Here is a 20,549-nt window from a genome sequence, read left to right as displayed (position 1 = left end):
TGACCATGTTAGGCCTAATATTGCCTATCATTTTGTTCCCCTCTGGCGTCTCACATTTTGTTTTAAATGCTAATTTTGGTCATGGGTGGTATGGCCGACTGTACTGTATGTAGCCCATGAGGGGATATTTCTCATGTTATTTTAGCAGGCTTAAAAACACATCTTGGAGGAAAAGAGACAATGAGAAAACTTTACAATAGAAAGCTATACAGTATTAGGGGACTACCTATATTTGGGCATTTGAACACTGATGCCTGCCATGCAGTCACAATGTGGGACAGGGTCTCAATTGGAAAGTCTTGGAAAGAGGGCCTGTCCCATGCACGCAAAGGGGGACATCTGGTCACCCTAACCATTGGTCCAGCCAGCAATGGTCAATCCGGCCAAGATGTGAACCTGCAGTGTAGGCTAACTGTACATCACTAGCATTTTGCTATAACCTGGAAAGATACAGCTTTAGAAAATCAATATTATGCTTGTAAAACGTATAGTTTAGACTATACAGTAGCCAGTAGCCAGTAGTTTAGACTACAGTATTCAGGACATAGCCTATATGAGAGAACACTTTACCATGTATTAAAAACCACATTACATTATCACACATAACTGGATATTGCATATAGATAATGTATTTTGTGTAATAATTTTCCCTAAACAATGATCCACAATCAATTTTAACTGAGGCCTAATTGTTACCATCCTGGCTGCAGTTTGTGTTGTGTTTATATTAATCATTATAGCTTTTTGGCCAAAATACTCTTCTCTTCCATAGAGTGAAATGAATCACCTCACTTCCAACATAGGCTATATATACCTGTGACATGTGCTTTGTTTGCTGTCGGGAGGAAACCTCATAACTCCATTTTTGAGTTTTTCTTCTTTTTTTTTTGCATATATCAGTGATATTGAACACCCTTTACGTCTGTGTCTTGTTTCGAAAATATTGAACCAATGGAAAGTAGTAAAAAGTGCTTTGGACAAAACCTCTTAACTCCATTGGACCCTCAAAATGTCTGCTAAAGCAACTAACTCCACCACCTCTCCCCCTCTCATGGAAGCAATTGACAATATATAAAGTTACAACACCAACTTTGATGAGGCTGTATTGCTTTGTTTTAAAAAATATAAGGTTTTCTTAATTTCCTGAAAAATGTATATTTTTCATTTCCTGAAAAATTAATAATCATTCCGGTGTTGAATTAAAGCTTATTTTGCCACCCAAAACCTGTGCGTAAAAGCCTTGCGCAAACATTTACGCACGTGTTTAACCACTTAATTACCACATGAACCTAATCATATTCTCGGGGGGGAAGTTGGGGAACATTCGATACAAATATAGTTTATACACAACACAATGGACTAATGTGTGTACAGCGAAAACAGCAGACAGAGCCTATTGGAGTGCAATTAAGTGTTAATGCATGGCCAGCAAGAGGGGCTTGGGGCACGTTCGCTGCATGCATATATATGCTTATGCACAAAATAGGCACGATATAGTAGGCCTACGTACCATACATTCATTTCAAACCCTATAGAGGCTGAGGCTCGATCCTTTGGCTGCTATATGGAATCACGCTGACGTATAGCCTATGTGGCAACCAATGTCCCTCTGTTGAATTTAACAGTGGTTCTCAAATCAGTCCCTGTGGTTATTACTCCGGTGACGACTGTCTCTGCCACGCAGGCTGTTGTCCGTATCATGTCACGTTTGTTTACATTGATGAATGCAGTGACCTTGTAGCTGGATGATATTGGATGCATATATGATATATCACAATTAAGGACCGCATGTCTAAATATTTCACTCAGTCCCTATGGGTGATTTTAACGTCTAGGCTTTGCTTTTGTGTGCACCCCAGGGCCCAAAGAGTTCTCAAGTTGCTTGATTCAATATTGAGATATTTGATATTTATGTTTCAGACATAACCTTAGTCTTCCTATATTAATAATAATCAATTGTAACTTGAAACTAAAAATGTACCATAAACGCATTAAAAACACATGTCCCTGCATGGTTCTGGACTGGTGACTGATATTCTTCTATGGTGAGGGGTCGTGTTTTTTTCCTCAATATTTTTTTTTCTCTTATTTTGTTTTTCAAAACAAATTAAATAAATTATATTTCGTACCACTTCTTAACTTAATAGCCATTAACTCCGAGTGGAATGAGTCCACTTAAGGTTACATTTATAACTCAGTCAAATTGACTCGTAGGCCTTTATATATAGGCTATTTGACACGACACGAAACGGAATCATACATTTCAACCTGGCTTATTCCTAACGTATATAAACGCGTTACTTTATCAGAAATGTAAGTTAATTGAGTTTAAATGCTAGAAAGGTAGATATCATAGGCGCTAGTTCATTATAGTTACAGATATAAGTTATTTTCAGTTGGAATTCCAGTGCATCGTTAACTAAAATTCATGAACACCAAGCGGTTTAATCAAAAGTCACATATTATGCAAAATATTTTATTTAACATTATTCTATTATAATTCTATGCCTTGCCTTGTCTACAAGAAAAGATAAATAAATAAATACATACATACATACTTTACATAATAATACCAAGAAGAGCAGCCCGTGATTATTGTTCAAATGGATATCATATTTCTGTATTCTGAATGAGGAAAACAATGTCCATAAGCAAACCACAGACACTAAAACAACCCCCGCCAGTCTACTGCCATTTGTAAACTCTCAGTTTAATGCTGTTTTAGTTAGTCAGTCCTTTTCAGTGGAGTTCCAGGGTTGGGTAGCAAGTTCGTTCGTCCGTCCATCGCATCCATCTCCATCCACTCACACCTGTTGAGAACCATATACATCGGTTAGAACACGAGAAAGGGGTCTGGGACGAGTGCATTGTCTTCACTGCACCCCGCAAAGGGGTGGCGGTGTCGTCTTTATCGTTATTATTTGGGTAGAAATGTAAAAAGAAGAAAATATTATCAAACAGCTTAATAAAACCACAGAGGAGACAACAAATTGAACCCTTAATGGACTGGTTATGGGTCCGTTTGGTTCCATTTAGTTGCACTTAAAGTTAAATGTAAACTTGATTACAATTTACAAATAATCGAGCATGGAGATAAAAAGCTAATTTCTAGAGAAACAATAAATCAGTCAATCAATCAATCAATCAATCAATCAATCAATCAATCACAAAACCGAGGTGATCACATCACCGGTTTCCATGCACGCTTACCTCTCAACTTCAGCATCCCAGCCCGCTGAAGGAGCCGATCCTCTCTAACCGGACGCCGAAGCAGCTCCTCATGCCTCCCTTCTTGTAGCGGCTCCAGGAGCGCTTGGACGTCCGCGCGAGGTCCTTGAGGATCCGGGCGAGGAGGTTCTCCTTCCCCGGCGCCAGCGCCGAGTTCGCGGCGTCGTCGCCGGCTGCAGTCTCCCACCGCTGACGGTGATGCTGTCCCTCATCCTCCGCCGCCGCTGCGACGTCGAACACCGACTTCTCCTCGGCGTTCACGTTGTTCTTCCTCGGCTCCGCATCCATCCCCATCTCCTCCTCCGAGGCGTAGAACGGGACGTTATTACGCTCATCCTCTTCCAGAAGCTGTTGCAAACTCTGGTAAATATAAAAGATTAAAGTTAAAAGTAAAGGCAAACATTAAAGTAGATGGTATAAAGTGAAAAGTGGGCTAAATAGCCCATTGCAAATATTTAAGACAGCAATGCAAATGATCGCGCATGTTGCACCGTCTCACCTGAAGGTCTGACAAGGGTTTGGCTCCAGCTAAATTAAGTAATAAAAGCACAGGGAAACAGCAAAAAGAGATATTTGAAATCATGTCTGTGTGCAGGTTTTTGCCTCGCTGCTCTCGGTCTGTCTGTGGAATGGGCGCAAGTCGTCGCTCCTTCTAGTTCTAAAGTGTCTCTTTTTGGACTCTTGGACGTCACCAGGTGCGGTTTTATACACGCACACCTAAACCTGGTGTCGTCAGGATGGAGGCTCTGGGAAGAAGAACGGAGCGTGACTAATGTGGAGAGACCGCGTGGGTGGAAGTAAAGTGGAGTTAATTAATTCCACTCAAAGCTCCACCTCAATTGACATACGCTTTGATGCCACTGACGCCAAGAGAGGAGAGGGCTATTAGATTATATAGACCCAATTACACCCAGGAGCGAGTGAAGTGCACACTACATACTGTATTGTAAATGGTGGTTTTGGTTCTCAGACTCTTTAAATTCAACGACCCCCCAGTTTGTTATGCATTCATTTATCTATAGGGCCACAGACAGACCCCCAGAGTTACAGACCTTACAGTTACAGTTTCCCAACTATCTAGCTGGGAGTGGGGACCCCCCCCCCCCCCCTCCTCAGACCCCACTTTCAATTCAATTCAAAGGGCTTTATTGGCATGAGAAAACATACGTTTACATTGCCAAAGCAGAAAGCACAATACAACAATACAGCAATACAATCAAAACAAAAATGATGTACATTTGAAAGTCAGAATCTTCAATAGTTCAATTTCTATGTACCAAGATCACTGGATGCAGGTATAGTGCAGGAATATACACAATGATTAGTCTTTAGGGTGGTTGTGTTCCATTTGATATCCTTCTCCTATCACAGCAACTCACGAATCTTGCTGCTGTGTTTGCACATTGTTGTACTTCGCCCAGTAGATATGGGAGTTTTTTGGCCATTGGTCATGTTTTCAAAATCTCCGTGTGTGGTTGTAATCTGTGGGAAGTACTTTCATGTCCCGGGATTCAATCAAACCCCTGTATCCTGCATGGCCCGGCCGGGCCGGCCCCCATGTGGGAATCCAAACTTCTACCACTCTTCTAAGATGCTTCTAAGATCCCTGTTGGCACTCGGGGACCCACGGTGCTTGGGTCCCCCTGGAAGTGCGCCCCGGAGTCCGTTGGTATAGTGCATGGCCGGGTGTGGGCGCCCTCCCCCGGGCAGAGGTCCCCAGGGTGTAGCCCCTGGTCCCTGCCTGGCCGTTGGGTGCCTGTGCCTGGGACTGTGGTGGTGTGGTTCCAGGCAGGGAACCACATGCCGCTCTTGGCTGGGGCAGAGGACCCACGGGATGTCCCATGTCCACTTATTGCACTACTAGTCTTCAGGGAGCACTACTTATTTGTCAACCAGAGTAGGGAGACCACCACTGTCTTCAACCACTGTAGATGTGCTAATACTACTGTACTATAGAGCGTCGCAGTCCCGCCTCCTACCCTGGACCAGGAAATGAAACCCAATGCATTATTCTCATAGACATTTCTTAAAGTATTTATTTAAAGACGGTTACGTCGCGGACAAAGCCAACTCGAGTCGTGACAACTCATGACAACACAAACAATATTTTGGACCAAACAAATAATTACAAAGAAGAAAAACAACAAAAAAAGTGTTGTAACCTGCCGTTTTTTTCTTCTTTCTAATTATTTGTTTGGTCCAAAATATTGTTTGTGTTGTCATGAGTTGTCACGACTCGAGTTGGCTTTGTCCGCGGCGTAACCGTCTTTAAATAAATACTTTAAGAAATGTCTATGAGAATAATGCATTGGGTTTAATTTCCTGGTCCAGGGTAGGAGGCGGGACTGCGACGCTCTATACTCTGCCATACAGATTTGGCTGAAACATTTCATGAAATCAAACAATTTCCAGATTGAAGCTTTAAATGAATGCTGGTGATATTACTGTAGGATTATGATCCGGTCAGGAGTTGATTCCATGGTAACTTGTTGTAGTCACTTATGGCCCTAAAATTATGATAGTGGGGTAATTATTTTGGGTAGTCCTTATTCTGGTTGTGGTTTCCTGCCTGATGACTACAAATCAGTGACTACAACATGACGTTTAAGTTAACATCCGCTCCCGACCGGATCCCACAGCGATTTAGTAACACAGACCAGGCTTTGCAGGCTTTCCTCCAAGGTGGAAAGCCTGGTGACACAATGTTAATATTACTGTAGCCTTTAAGGATGGACCAGCTCAGTGGCCTTGTGGTTAGAGTGTCCGCCCTGAGTCTGGGAGGTCGGGGTTCAATCCCCGGCCGGGTCATACCAAAGACTCTAAAAATGGGACCCAATGTCTCCCTGCTTGACACTCAGGGTTGTATTGGGGGTAAGTCACCTGCGACATACTAGCGTCATGTCCAGGGGGTGTACTTACTTACTTTAAGGATGGCATGATGCAATATAGATAGGCCTCTCCCAGACGAACTGGGGATGTTGGGGTCATCATGTGGTCTAACGTTACATAACCAGTTGGCTACTGCAGGTCCTTGTTTGTGTTGACTGGTCTGGGGCGCATCTTCACTGCCCCTGACGTCATTTAAAGTTAACTTTGTTTATATTTGATAGGAATTTGTAACTATCTCTTTGAAGAAGTCAAATGTGAGAGGTCTGGTCTCACACTGCCTGTTTTCATACTGCACCTTTCTTTGCACTGTCATTGTTTACAGCTACAAAAAGACAGGCTTAAAAGATGAATCAGTGACTCAGTATCATACATGGTAATGACACAAGTCTAAATGTAGCTATAGCCTGCTGTTGTGGTGTTTTATGGAGACTAGGGCGGTGCCCGTTGGGCACTGGCCTACTTGGAACGATGCAAGTTGGAAATTAATGCCCCACCCAGTTATTATGTCTGTAACCGTCCCTTTTATGCCCATACAGTATATGGAGTTATTTGTCAGGCATGCCCAAATACGGAGTCTATGCAGATGTCAGGCCAGCTCCATATATAGAGATCTAGGCAGAGACTTTTGTTCTGGTTCTGGACAACGGTGGTGTGGAACGCGTGTGTCGAATTTGAAGTCGGTGGGCACGCATTACAGACGTACACACACACGCACACACACGCACACACACACACACACACACACACACACACACACACACACACACACACAGACACACACACACACACACACACACACACACACACACACACACGCACACATTTTGCATTGTACGGTGGTCTCACTCCTCGTTTTGGCATTGAATTTATGCCAATTCAAAGGTTTGGGTGAAGCAGACCAGATGTATCTCTTTTTGAAGAAAGGTGGTGTGAAGTGTTTCACGTTCGATAATCACAACACAAGGTTCAAAGGTTGAAAGTTCTTTACTTCCGTAACACACACTCGGTGTACATTGGAGCAAAAACATTAGAGATTACTGAGCTACAATGACGTGATGTTTTTAAATCATCCCACAACGTCTTTGCATTATGTCAAATTACAGAAAATGTTGTCCAAAATTGTTTCCTTTTTTGGTGGAAAGACGCCCACTTTTGCCTCCCCACCTCAAATTGTGGCCTGCATGATGACCACTTCCACAATATCTATGCCATATTTCCATATCTTCTATTTTTTTTTGTAGGTCCTAATAATGTTTCTCACAGTCTTTCGAGGTTTAAACCATTTTGGCCGGGAACCCATAATGTTAGCATTATGTTATGCTTTAGCTATTGAAAAATAGCAGATCTACAAGCTCGTAGCGCGCCACTCGGTGGTGCGCTATGAGCTTGTAGATCTGCTATTTTAGAAAAATCGAAGAACGACTGACATAGAAACATATAGCTTTTACAGAAAACTGTCAGGATGTAGAAGATATTTTTAGAATCTGATCTCAGGTCAAAATAATTTAATATAGATTGGTCGTCTGACGTCAGACTAACCTAGGCTATATATTTCCTCTCTCGTGTTAAAAGTTCAGCGACCTCTGTTCAGGTCCAGCAGGCTTTGTCGTTTAGATGATGAGGCCCTGATGTTCTAATTAGAGTCTTTAATGGAGGGGAACTGACGGCAAGGCGCCTCACACATTCTTCATCCCTGTGACAGTTCGCTGGTATGAAAGGTCACGTGATGTAACCGGCCGTTTAGTGGCGCCGAAATAAATGTAGAAGGTAATTGGAATGATTGTAACATGTCGGAATAGTTACATGATCACAAAAAGATCAATGGAGGAGGAGCTAGTGGAGCGTGGAGTGAAGCCAATAAAAAGGAAAATCCCAGCAGTTTGGAATACTAGCTCTGGAACAGGCCACATAAAATTGACATAGTGAGAACGCAAGCAATAGAGAAGCAAACAACTGAAATTAACTTTTTACCCAAAGAGCCACATTCATATCGTTGCTGTCGGGAGGAAACCACTAACTCAATTTTTGAGGTTTTAGTTATTATTATTATTTTTTTTTACATAAATTAGTGCTATTGAACACCCTTTTCGTCTGTGTGTTGTTTCGAAAATATATTGAACCAATGGAAAGTAGTAAAAACACTTTGGACAAAACCTCTTGACTCCATTGAACTGTCTGCTAAGCTAGTTTACTACTTTATACGTTTATAAAGTCGCAACACCAACTTTGAGGAGGCAGTATTGCTTTGTTTTCTAAATACAAGGTTTTCTTAATTTCCTGAAAATTTTATATTTTTCATTTCCTGGAAAATGAACATTTTATTTTGGAGTTAGGTGGTTTCTTCCCGACAGCAGAGTAGCTGGTGGCGTCTGAAGTCAAGTTCATAGAACTTGTCTAGCCAGGAAGAAAAGTTCTCTGCTCCCTCCATGCTGCCCACAAGGCAGAGTCAATTTGGCATGAAAGCCCATTGAGACTGAGAATCTGGCGAAACGTCAATTAGTCTGTCTCCACCTCTGCGCTGTTCTCTCAGCTCAGCACAGGGCTAATCACTCATCATTTGCCCTCTGGACCTCTTCTGTTGAAGTTAGGGCACTCTTCATGCAAATAAGCATACATAAGAGGAGCCCAGAGATGGTGTCCCTGTCTCTGGGATATCACGTATCTGACCTAGGTTATCCTGCCACACATTCTCTCCTTCACCTCACATAATGCTGTCTGTCCCTTGGCTTTCCTGCCATTTGTATCAGTTAGGGAAGACATATTATAGGCCACCACGGAGTCTATAGGGGTTCGAATCCACCGCCGTGCACGCTTTGTCGAGCGTCAATAGGCGGACCGTGGTCCACGACCGGACCGTGGACCACCTCTCTGTGGACCCTGGACAAATCTTTTTTTTTTTTTTTTTTTTAAACTTGAAAATAAAAGTGTTCTTTGTGCCTCAACACAATACCTCTCATTTGCTGTGAATATTTGTGAAACATTCTATTTCCATACTCTGCACCCCAGTATTGGTTGGTTGGGGAGGGGAACCGATTTGTATAAGCTTGCCTTGGTGTGACTGTACTAAACAGCCATAGAGCCCTGCTCTCCGCTGGCCGCTGCGTGGCCCGCGCCGCGCTCATGGGACCGGACCTTAGTCTTTAAAAAAGAATTATTAGTGGACCTTCAGCATTTCTAGTTGAGGACCCCTGATATAGGTGTTTGAATCCACCGCTGTGCACAGCCGGCTTTGTCGAGCGTCTATAATGAACACAATTGTCCTGACTGTGTTGGAGGGAGGGAAGCTGCAGGGCGGGGAGGATGATGTTTGTCACTGCACGTACTCCTACAGCACAGTCAGTGAGGAGTGTTGGGTGGGAGGACTAGGATGGAGGCTCTAGTTGGGGAGAAAAATGAGTAAAAAGCAACAAAAAGCATTCAAATGTAACCGTAACAATGAATGTAACTAGACAAAAACCCTCAAGAACGTTTTAACTCTCTGCAAATTGTTTTGTTTTTGTTTTTCATACTGGAGCAAAAATGTATGGAAACCAATGGCTTCCAGGAAAAGTAGGCTATTATGGTATGCTTTTAAAAATGGTCAGTAGTGATGTCAACTTTGTGAAGCTACTGTTGTGATCTAGATTAGAAGACCCTCGTCTGGCTCTAACAGGCTGGGTAGTGTGTGACGATTCAGCTGAAGTATTCCTTAGGTAAAGCTGGTGGGCCTGGGAGAACAAGGACGTGACACAGACACAGTATCATGCGACATTTATTTGTTTTCCTAATTTTTTTTATCCCATGATTTTGCAACCCATTTTTTCACCCAGTGTCAATTATCTAATGTAATCCTGGGCATTACACTTCCTCTGCCAACTTGGGGAGGCAGCGGACTGACCTCATGCTTCCTTCTATGCATGAGGAGTCCATGCTGCTTCTTTTCACCTGACAGGGGAGAGCTTCTCCAGCCGGACGTAGCACGTGGAAGGAACACGTTATTCCGACCAGTTCCTTTCCCCTCCATCAGGCGCCCCGGCTGGCCAGGGGGAGGTAGTTTAGAGACCAGGATTACTGCATGTTTTTTGTGAGGGTGCTACCTACCCTAGGGGACGTGAGGAGAACATGCAATCTACACACAGAAAGGCCCTTTCGCCAACCCCGCCTCGGGTATGGGCACCACCGTGCCCCATCACACCACAAATTCAAGTTTATACACAGTCAGGGAATACATATAGTGCTGGTGCTGGACATATGACGTGACAAGAAGATATGAGACATAGAAACGTGACAGTATAAGAATATGGATGACCACACTGGCGACCTCTTAACAGATGCATCTCGTATCAATAATGAACATGTAAGGACAACAAGCTATATCACGTATCAAGTACTGTACATAGACAAACACTGTATCTCGTATCAAGTACATAGACTTCATTAGATGGCCCTGGACTCACCAACAGATGAGTCAGTCAATGGGCTAAAAATAACATCACAAAAGCATATTTACACTAATCAGGAACATGACAGGCAAGTGATTTAATTTAATATTTAAATTAACAATGTGTCTTTGAGCCCATCTACACGCCTCACCGGAAGTAGCCCAAGGTTGCTTGATTTGGTTCCTGGCCGGTGTGGCTGCTTGATTTGGTTGCTGGCAGTGTGGCTCTTTTTAGAAAGGAGCAAACGTTGATAATGTTTGACAAAAGCCATAGCTTGAGTTATGAAATGATTTCTTCACCACTATGACTGTAAAAATATGCTTAGTGACAACATGTTACATGACAACAACTATATCGCGTTTATGACACATTCGTTGATACTTCGACCCAAACCCTTGTTCTCCAACACTTCCGACATGATGCGTGGCAGTATGTCGAGAATGTGACACCCGATAAGCGATGGGACAGAGAGACGGACAGTCAGTCACAGATGTTCCCAACTAAGTCGTTCTGTCAGCACTGTTCCTGCACTTCCTCCGCACGTTAGATTAGCTTATCACCAAGACAATGCTGAAACGGAACAACAGCACCACGCTATGCTCGTTTCACTGTCTGCCCATTTAAAGCACAACCTCACAATGCCCTCTATGTGAGACTTAAAACACTACTTTAAAGCATTTTGTCCCAGCCTCACTTTAAATTAATTACTTCCAAAGATTACGAGGAAATGGGTGTCTGTCTGGACTAAAGCTATTGTAGAAGTTATTTGTCACTGACTATTATTCATAATTCATGGACAAGACTAGCATACAGTTGTCTAATCTTTGTATTTGAGGAATTTTCTGACCTCAGTATGAAGTAATCATCCAAAGTATGCAAGTCTTAAAGGACCACTTTTCAACCTATCTTCATATAATAGGTCCTCACTAATAATCATGAAAAAATGGCGCAATTTCTTTCTACTCGGTCTGTGTCCCATAGGAGGGCTGTGGGCAGTTCAGAAACCGTCTTCCAGTGACATCATCGATGTAATATAAACTGCAGGCTTTCTAGTCCTGAAAAGTTGCAATGCGAAAATGGAAGCCATCGTTCTCACGATAATGAAAATCTAAACATTTTTGTAAATAAATCTTGTTTAAAAAATAATCTGCCAAATGATGCTGTCACTGGAAGGCGGTTTCTAAACTGCCCACAGCCCTCCTATGAGACACAGACTGAGTAGAAAAAAATCGTGCCGTTTTATCATGATTATTAGTGAGGACCTATTATATGAAGATAGGTTGAAAAGTGGTGAAGTGGTCCTTTAACCTTTGCTATTATGAAGCACAAATTCAACAGTTTCTTTCTTTCTTTCTTCTTTCTTTCTTTCTCCAGTTTGCAGCACTTTTTACACATTTAGCTAACCATTAACCACTTTGCCAAAAATAGCACTAGACAGAAACAATTAGGCAAACCTTTTGTTAAATTGTTAACCTGCCAGCATAGACAGGATATTTGAAAGACAGCACGCAGGGCTGGATATTTATAGAAAGCAAACATCCAAGTGTATTTATTCACTTGTACTCTTTAATCATTAATTTCCTACTGACGAATACTGCATTTGACTCACTCAGCCGTCATGAGCAAGGTCTTAAGGTTAGCGAGTGGATGGCAGTGATATACTCGTGGCTCTTCTTATTTCTATATTTTATTCAAGTTTTTGTTTTTGTTTTTCCAAAAACAAAGTGAAGAGAAAGTAGACAAGGGACTACAGTGCTATTTCTGTTGCAATATTAAATAAACAAAGAACTGAATTGGATTGGGTGTAAATTATCAGTGTGTCACAAGTTTGATATTTTCCAAAGGCTGTTGCTCAACATGCTTGATTTTGCTCTGCGTTATTCTCTGCATTGTTCTTCTCGGCTTCACATTATTGCCACAAAAGCCTGCTGGAGGGAGCAGGTTGGGGGTTAAGTGCCTTATACTCAAAAGCACTACAATGAGAGATCGTTACTCATCCATGTTCCCAGGTGACCCAGAAATTAACCTGCTAACGCTGTCCCTCCACATTGTCATTACGGTTTGTTTTTTAATTTTGTATTTATTTGCGAGACAATACAGTGCAGCGAGAGAGACAGGATGTAGAGCCTGAGAAGCAGGGATGAAATTCTGCAATTTGGAAACTCAACAGCTGGTGAATTCAGGTCCTGTGATAGTCCAGATATCGTCACTCGTCGGGTGGGAAACAGTGGACATCTTACTTTTCAGGAAATGAAAAAAAAAAAAGAAATTGTTCCAATGGATCCATTATTCACAAGCTCTTTGTTGTTTCATTTGTACAATATAAAACCCACAGACACTTTCACTTTCACATCCTTTAAAAACAAATCTAAAATAGGAGATCTACAAGCTCACAACGTGTCGCATTGTGCTGCGTTGCTTGTAGATCAGCTATTTTTGCTACATTTGTGTGCCAGACAGTGTATTATGTCAAAGTAGGGCAGAAAAAGAAGAAAACAAAACAAAACATAAACAGTTGGAGATACAATGTTGCTGCCCGTCAGCAACGATATCCAGATGTCCTCTTGCTGTTCCTGCTCCGAACCGAGCTTGGCTGAACCCCAACAGCATTACATCATGCCCCCCCCCCCCCCCCCCCGCCCCGCCCCCGTGGAAGGACTAGCATACCCATGGTCTAAATGTGACCTCTCTAGTGTCACCTTTAGAGAGATAAGGCTATTTCAGTGTGTCAGGGACCTGGTTGCATATATTTAGTCTTAGTTCATGCTATTTTTAAAACGGTGTTCCTAAATAATTCCACTAAGGGATTTGTCACTTTATTATGAAACTTTGACAATCTGCTATTTACAAACACACAGGTTTACATGCAACGCACGCACGCACGCACGCACGCACGCACGCACGCACGCACGCAGACACACACACACACACGCACGCACGGACGCACGCACGCACGCACACACACACACACACACACACACACACACACACACACATACACACACATTCTCTCTTTCTCTCTCTCTCTCTCCCTCTCTCAATCACTCACATTCCCACGTGGGGTTTGCATAAGGCTGTCCACTCTGAAGTCTTTCCAAACGAGGTCCATATCCATGTCACACCGAGTCATCGTAACGTGACCTAATTAATATAGGAGTGTCTATAAGGTCTTAATGATTCCTCATCAGCATGAGCTGATTCCACGGCACCTTCGGTCTGCAGTCCGCTGCCTTGAACTTGAATGCATTAAATGCTTGTAATGAGTGACATCTATGCTCCATTAACTGGAGTCATGGCCCTGAGTGTGTCTATTTTGCCGTTGAGGGAGTCATGGAGGAAATGGAGAGCTGTCAGTATACTTAGTTTATCAACTGTCCTATGGATAAAAAAAAGTCCTATGGATTGGATTGTGAAATCCAAAAATTATGATTTTTGTCATTCTCATTTTCTGTCCAGTGTCCAATCTAGTCATTGCCAATTGACTGTGTACTGTGGTCCCTGTCGGTTGAGGGTGTGTAGCAAGGAGTTTCAGCTTAAACTAGCCTGGGCAGCATTCCTTTTCGGGTTTATGATCCAGTCGGGAGCGGATGATATCGCTACGTCATTATATCGTTGTAGTATTGTTTTGTAATCATCAGGCAGGAACAATCATCATTTTCCCTCAAACCGATTTTTCTCAATAAAAGCAGCAGGCTACGAGAACTTTTATTGTTATTCTTCTGGTTTGAGGGAAAGGAAGTTCCATATTATTGTTCCTGCCTGATGACTACAAAACAACACTACAACATGACGATAGCGATATCATCCGCTCCAGACCGGTTCACACGGCAATTTTGTAACAAAGCCCAGGCTTTCCTCCGAGGTGGAAAGCGTGGTGACGCGAGGTTACCTTCAGCGTATGCTTAATCCCACCCTTTCAGCGCGGTTAGTACCAAAAGTACCATAACCATCAGCCAAACTGGAGGCAGTGATGAGGGGATTCGAAGCCAGTGGTTGGGCCTGTCTTATCAAATTAGAGAGATCATCATCATACTGTAGGCAACACAAAGATCAAATTACAGTATGTACAGTAAAATACGTTATATCTGGATGGTGAGCCTTCCTTTGTCTATCTATGGCATAAGTCTGATTCATAATTTGTGGTATGACAGCATTGCACACCAAATATAGCAGATCTACAGTACAAGCTTACGTGTGAAAATACTGTACAACGCCTCACTGTTTCTCGCGTCCAAGTGTTCAGTTTTGTAATTAGGGAAACAGCTGCATATAATATCAATTCCAGTGCACATCTGAACAGCATAATGTGCCTTTCAGAGTCATACACGCCCCATACCGCGTACATTCAAGACCTACTCTCTGTGTCATTAAAATATCTTTAGTGACCCCCCCCCCCCCTCCACCCCCCCCCTCCACCCCCCCCCCCCCACCCCCTCCCTCTCCACCAGCTTGCTCATGGCGCCCTGAACAGGGACGTGCACACATAGACATCAAAGAGGGCTTCAGCCCCTGCCCTTTTCTTTTTCTTTTCAAAATCTTTTTTTCTTTTCGTTTTATAACAGTATGGGTGTCAAGTCACAGGTTCATAGAAAAAAATTAAATATCAGATTTTAGTATCAGTGACTGAGGTAAACAAACGTAGCCTACTGTATGAATCACAGAGATCGTGGGCAGACATAATGAAAAGACTGTTATTGTGCAAAACATGCCCCTTCAAGACAAAAGAAAAACATTTTCTCCCCTTCAAGTCCCAGTAAAGCCAATTCCCCAGCCTCTCTACAAGTACTCCATCTCTGCTAACCCCCACAATCAGTCATTGGGAGGGTGAAGAAAGCCTCGGGTCTCCTCCGATACCCGGGCCATCAAGCCAACATCTTCTTTCCACCCGACAGTGAAGGGTCTCACTAGGGGGGCGTAAGCCCCTGCCCTTTTACCCATCTGTAAAAAAAAAAAAACGTCCCTCTCCAGACCACGAATGCAGCATATATACTATGGTGGAAGAAATGCAAATGCCACTCCTTTCCATGCCATACCGGGAAGGCAGCATTCAGGAGCAATAGCTTTTGAAATCCATGTCGCAGCGTGAAGCGTTGTGAGCTTGTAGATCTGCTATTTTCGCTATTTTTGTCCAAAAGTGCCCTCTTAACCCATTTTGGGCGGGAACCCCTTTTGGTGTTAGCATTATGTTATGCTTTAGCTATTGAAAAATAGCAGATCTACAAGCTCATAGCGCGCCACCGAGTGGCGCGCTACGAGCTTGTAGGTCTGCTATTTTTTTTAAATTGAAGAACGACTGACATAGAAATAAGCTTTTTCAGAAAACTGTCAGGATGTAGAAGACATTTTTAGAATCTGATTGTAGCCCCTGCCCCTCCTCTAACACTCTCTGCATGCACGTCCCTGGCCCTGACAGATATCAGATGCATTGCCCCTGCAGGCCACGGCGACCCCCTGCCACCACTATCTGCACCAGCAAGAACGTTAAAGGGGCATCCATACTTAGTTGCAAGCTCAACACGGACATTCTGCCCACCCAAAATGAAACTCCTGGCTACGCTACTGCTTGTAGATAGATCGGCTGTTGTCAGCGCGTGACATTCCCCACAACCTAGTATATCCATCAGGCACGGAGGAAAGAATAGAAACACTGCGTCCGCTTAGACTTCAAATTATTTTCAGATCATTTTTCTAAAGCGCCATTCCGCTCTTGGCAGGGACAGCCGGTCACACTCGCGCGTAGCCTGCCCCGCGTTGGTAAAGGTGGAACACCAATGTGACTCCAACAAGTCCCTGGGAAAACATTTGTGTACGTATATGTCTAGGGCAACTCGGGCACCTTCCACTCTTGAGTAATTAGCTGTTAATTTAAGTGCTCATAAAAAAAAGTTAGGTCACTATATCCCCACTTACTCATGGGCTGTTATTTCGATGTCAACCCCCGTGTATATGTTGTGTGTCTGTGCAGTTTGTGTTGGCCTGTATGTACAGTACTACAGCAGGTTATTTTGCACCTCTAAACAAGCTGCTCATAGCCAGTAGGTATAGAGCGTCGCAGCCCCGCCCCCTCGAGAGACCCGGAAAATAAATCCCTGTTCATTTTCCTCATAGACTTTTCAGAAAGTATTTATTTAAAGACGTTTACGCCGCGGACAAAGCCAACTCTTGCCGTGACAAATCATGACAACAAACAACATTTTTCGGACCAAACAAAGAAACATTAGAAAGTAGAAAAAACGGCAGGTTACAACACTTTTTTGTTGTTTTTCTTCTTTGTAATTATTTGTTTGGTCCAAAATATTGTGTGTGTTGTCATGATTGGTCACTACAAGAGTTGGCTTCGTACGACGCTTATAAGGTCTTTAAATAAATACGTTTTGAAATGTCTATTGGAAAAATGCATTGGGATTCATTTCCTGGGCCTGGCGTCGTCATGAAAGGGGGCGGGACTGCGACGCAGTAGGCATGGCTGAATAGGGCCCCTTGTGTCTGATAGAAGCGCCTGTGTTGCCTGCAATCATGTGAATGGAGCCCCGCATTTCTCCACGTTTCATTATTAGATAGATTGAAACTTCCTATAATTTCTGTTCAATCCTACCAAACTCTCTGAATGTACAAGTAGTTTTACCTTGGATATTGGTTTATTGACTAAATTGAAGGGTCTTGTGTTACTTTGATAACTTTGTAAGTAGCAGAGATGCAAGGTATACATTGGCAGCATGTTTGGTACAAGAGACTGGAGCTTTGGGAAAAATCTCAACTGTGAACTCAGGGAACAGTGGCGTGCACAGACATTTAGAGGGGCAGGTGCTCAAGTTAAAAAAGGGCACCTTGTGCAGCGCGTGGAACCGGCCGGTTGCCTTAATCCATTTTGGGCGGGAACCCCTTTTGGTGTTAGCATTATGTTATGCTTTAGCTATTGAAAAATAGCAGATCTACAAGCTCATAGCGCGCCACCGAGTGGCGCGCTATGAGCTTGTAGGTCTGCTATTTTTGAAAAATCAAAAAAAAAGAGAAAAAAATGTTTTGTTTTTTGTTTTGTTTTCAAAAGGGCACATTGCCAAAAGGGCAGGGGGTGCTCTAGCACCCCCTAGTGTCTATCTGTGCACGCCACTGTCAGGGAAATAGGATAATTGTATGACAATACAGGAAGGAATGATTTGACTCCGACAGCAGAGGTCTGCAGTGGCTCAAGATAAGATGGCTCCCGTATTAACACAAAATAGCCCCCGTATTAAGATTTCTTTGTCATTTCCGTCTGCAAGGATAATAAAATGAATTCTTCATTATTGACCACAGAGAGAGTGAGGAAGGATATTTATTTTCAATAAAGTTTGCTTTTCTAAACACTTCTAAACACAATAAATACCAGCTCCACAAGCTACGCATCGCATTGTGACACACTGTAAACTTGCAGATCTCCTATTTTCACTCTTAACCATATGCAAGCGTGGGGACATAAAACCTGAGGCTGATTTAAAAACATGGCAGGCGACCTGGGGCGGCTGGCGTAGCTGTCTGGGCACCTTGGCTGGTAATCCAGTCTGGCAGTGTGCCGCGGGTTCGACTCCCGATCCCGACGGCCTTTACTGCATGTCACCCCCCCATCTCTCTCCCCATTTCCTGTCAGCCTACTTTCATCTATCCCTCTATCAATAAACGAAAAAAGGCGAAAGCCACAAAAAAAAAACATGGCAGGCCAGTAAGCTACATTTGCACTTTTGCAGCCCCTTTAAGTGGTAAGTATTTACCAGAGAGAGAGAGAGAGAGAGGTTCAAAGTCAAATGGTTTCAAGGTAAAGGTGAGACAAAAGACGGCAGGCAAAAGGGGAGACAGTGAGCTGCCATCCCTAATCAGTGCAGCGTTGCACTGTCCTCCCCCACTGTCCTCCCCCACTGTCCTCCCCCACTCCCTGTGACAGTATTATCATCGGAGCTGGTATGCAACACACGAGTCATTTCCGCTAATGATCCCAGCCGCCTGCCGCACCTCAGGACAAGTGAGTGTGGCTGACATGGGCAACTCATCCCCCCTCTTGAGAGAGGAGGGACGTAAGAGGAGAGAGAGGAAAGGGGAGAGATGGGGAGGAGGGGTATACAATGAAAGGATGGGGATGTAAGAAGACAGGGGGATTGGGCAGGGGTCTGTCAGAGGTTAATGTCTAATTTAAGCTCTGTGTGCCGAATATTGCAGCTCTGCAAGCCCAGAACGCTATGATCATATATGTTCGTCATACGACAACGTCTAAAATGGGGGTGTAAAGCCGCGGTTGCAGTAATGGCGGTAACAGTTATCATCACTTATAATGACACAGACATTTGGTCCTTGGGCCAGTGGAATTCTGGGTGCCATGACAACGTAAGCTAATGCGCCGGACACCTAGTATGCTATCCATTAAATACAGATGTGAGCCACACTTACCACAGCATCTGGACACCCGGGGGCCACTTGAATCTTTACTTACCACAACATCTGGACACCCGGGGGCCACTTGAATCTTTCGAACGTATTTGTGTCGCTCCCTGGAGCAATGTTGTGCTACTTGTGTCTATTCTCATGCCAGACCACTGAACAAGTGTCAACTTTGGTGCGGATTGCAGCAACCATGCACCTGCGGCCCCTGACGTGACCCCTGAGGGCCTCACGTGGCCGCTGGTGTGACTGTTCTCGTGCCAGACCAGTGAGACCACTGGACACAACAGTGTGTGTGCCAAGTTTGGTCCGCCTGCTGTGCTGATTGGAGCAACAGTGCACCTGTGTCCCCTGGTGAGGCTGTTGTCATGGCAGACCCCTGAACAGTGTTTGTGCCGAGTTTGGTTGGGATCAGACTCAGAGTGACGGTGTGGCTCCGGCTCGCAAGTACATATGTTACGTTTGTGGCGTCTGCCGTTGACCCACCGTCCGTCGACCTACCATCAACCCAAAGTCGACCCTCTAGGCAATTTTAATTTAGGATAATATAGTCAAGCCACGTACGGTGTAATACTATTTCCTTATGTATCCAGCGGTGTTCCGTTCAAAATGGAACTGATTCACTTATACAATCTCATGGTTTGTGGCAGGCTAATAGCTATTTGTGAACATGAGCGTCTCGCCCCCCCAAAGCTACAGAAACCAGATTTGGACGTCATACTGTATCTGGAGCTTGTCAAGAGAGAAGACTGATGTGATGAACTATTTACAGTATAAATTACTTTTTATACAGAATTGTGCTGCTGATTATGAAACTGAAAATCATATATTTCAATACAAAGTAACGTATAAGCATTTTTAAAGTGAGATTCCGTTATTTCCACCCTTAAGAGAACCAGTCAGAACTCATACAGTTTACAGGACAGACACGTGCAATTGGAAGTAATGAAACAAAGACAATGAGCACTGAGCAGACAACATTTTGATCTGGAACACTATACAAAAAGTGAATCTGATAAATGATCTTTGTGGGGGTTTCTCTCCTCATCGAATCATCCTGACCTGAAAATGTACTTTCTGTCTACTATGAAGAGCTGGAGAGACAGGGAGACTGCTGTTACTTACTGAACAAACACTATATATACAGCAATGAACAACAACATTCAACAAAACCATATCATTTACACCACCATACCCATTTTGGGCGGGAACCCCTTTTGGTGTTTTAACTAAGCATTATGTTATACTTTAGCTATTGAAAAATAGCAGATCTACAAGCTCATAGTGCGCCACCGAGTGGCGCGCTACGAGCTTGTAGGTCTGCTATTTTTTTTAAATCGTGAAAATGCGGCACAAATCTTTGAATATATATTCTTTCAGAGCGAACGTTTTTCTTATTTTGACGCCAGGTCAAAATGGGTTAACTTCCTTAGTTGGGAACAAAATTAATGCTGTTTTTAATTATTTCGTTTCTCCCATGAGAGCGAGTGCTTATTATGAGTGACTTTATCCATGTATACTTACTTTACTTTATCTATCATGTATACATGTATACATACATGTATATCTTTCTCTCTTGCGCATGTTTGCTGTTTAACATGT

At 43.3% G+C, this 20,549-nt stretch overlaps 1 protein-coding gene across 1 annotated transcript; it reads right to left on the bottom strand.

Annotated features, from left to right (window-relative positions):
• Positions 1-3,219: 3,219 nt before the first annotated feature.
• nppal (natriuretic peptide A-like) lies at positions 3,220-13,668 on the bottom strand (the record flags this gene model as incomplete). Its single annotated transcript, XM_079493647.1, has 2 exons — positions 3,220-3,588; positions 13,588-13,668. 2 exons carry the CDS (start codon positions 13,666-13,668, stop codon positions 3,220-3,222), a joined length of 450 nt encoding a protein of 149 aa, XP_079349773.1.
• Between the last annotated feature and the right edge of the window lie 6,881 nt (positions 13,669-20,549).

This window comes from Electrona antarctica, assembly GCF_951216825.1.
Source record: "Electrona antarctica genome assembly, chromosome: 2".
NCBI lineage: Eukaryota > Metazoa > Chordata > Actinopteri > Myctophiformes > Myctophidae > Electrona > Electrona antarctica.
Note: the sequence above shows the minus strand (reverse complement) of the source record. Positions and strands in the feature narration are given on the sequence as shown.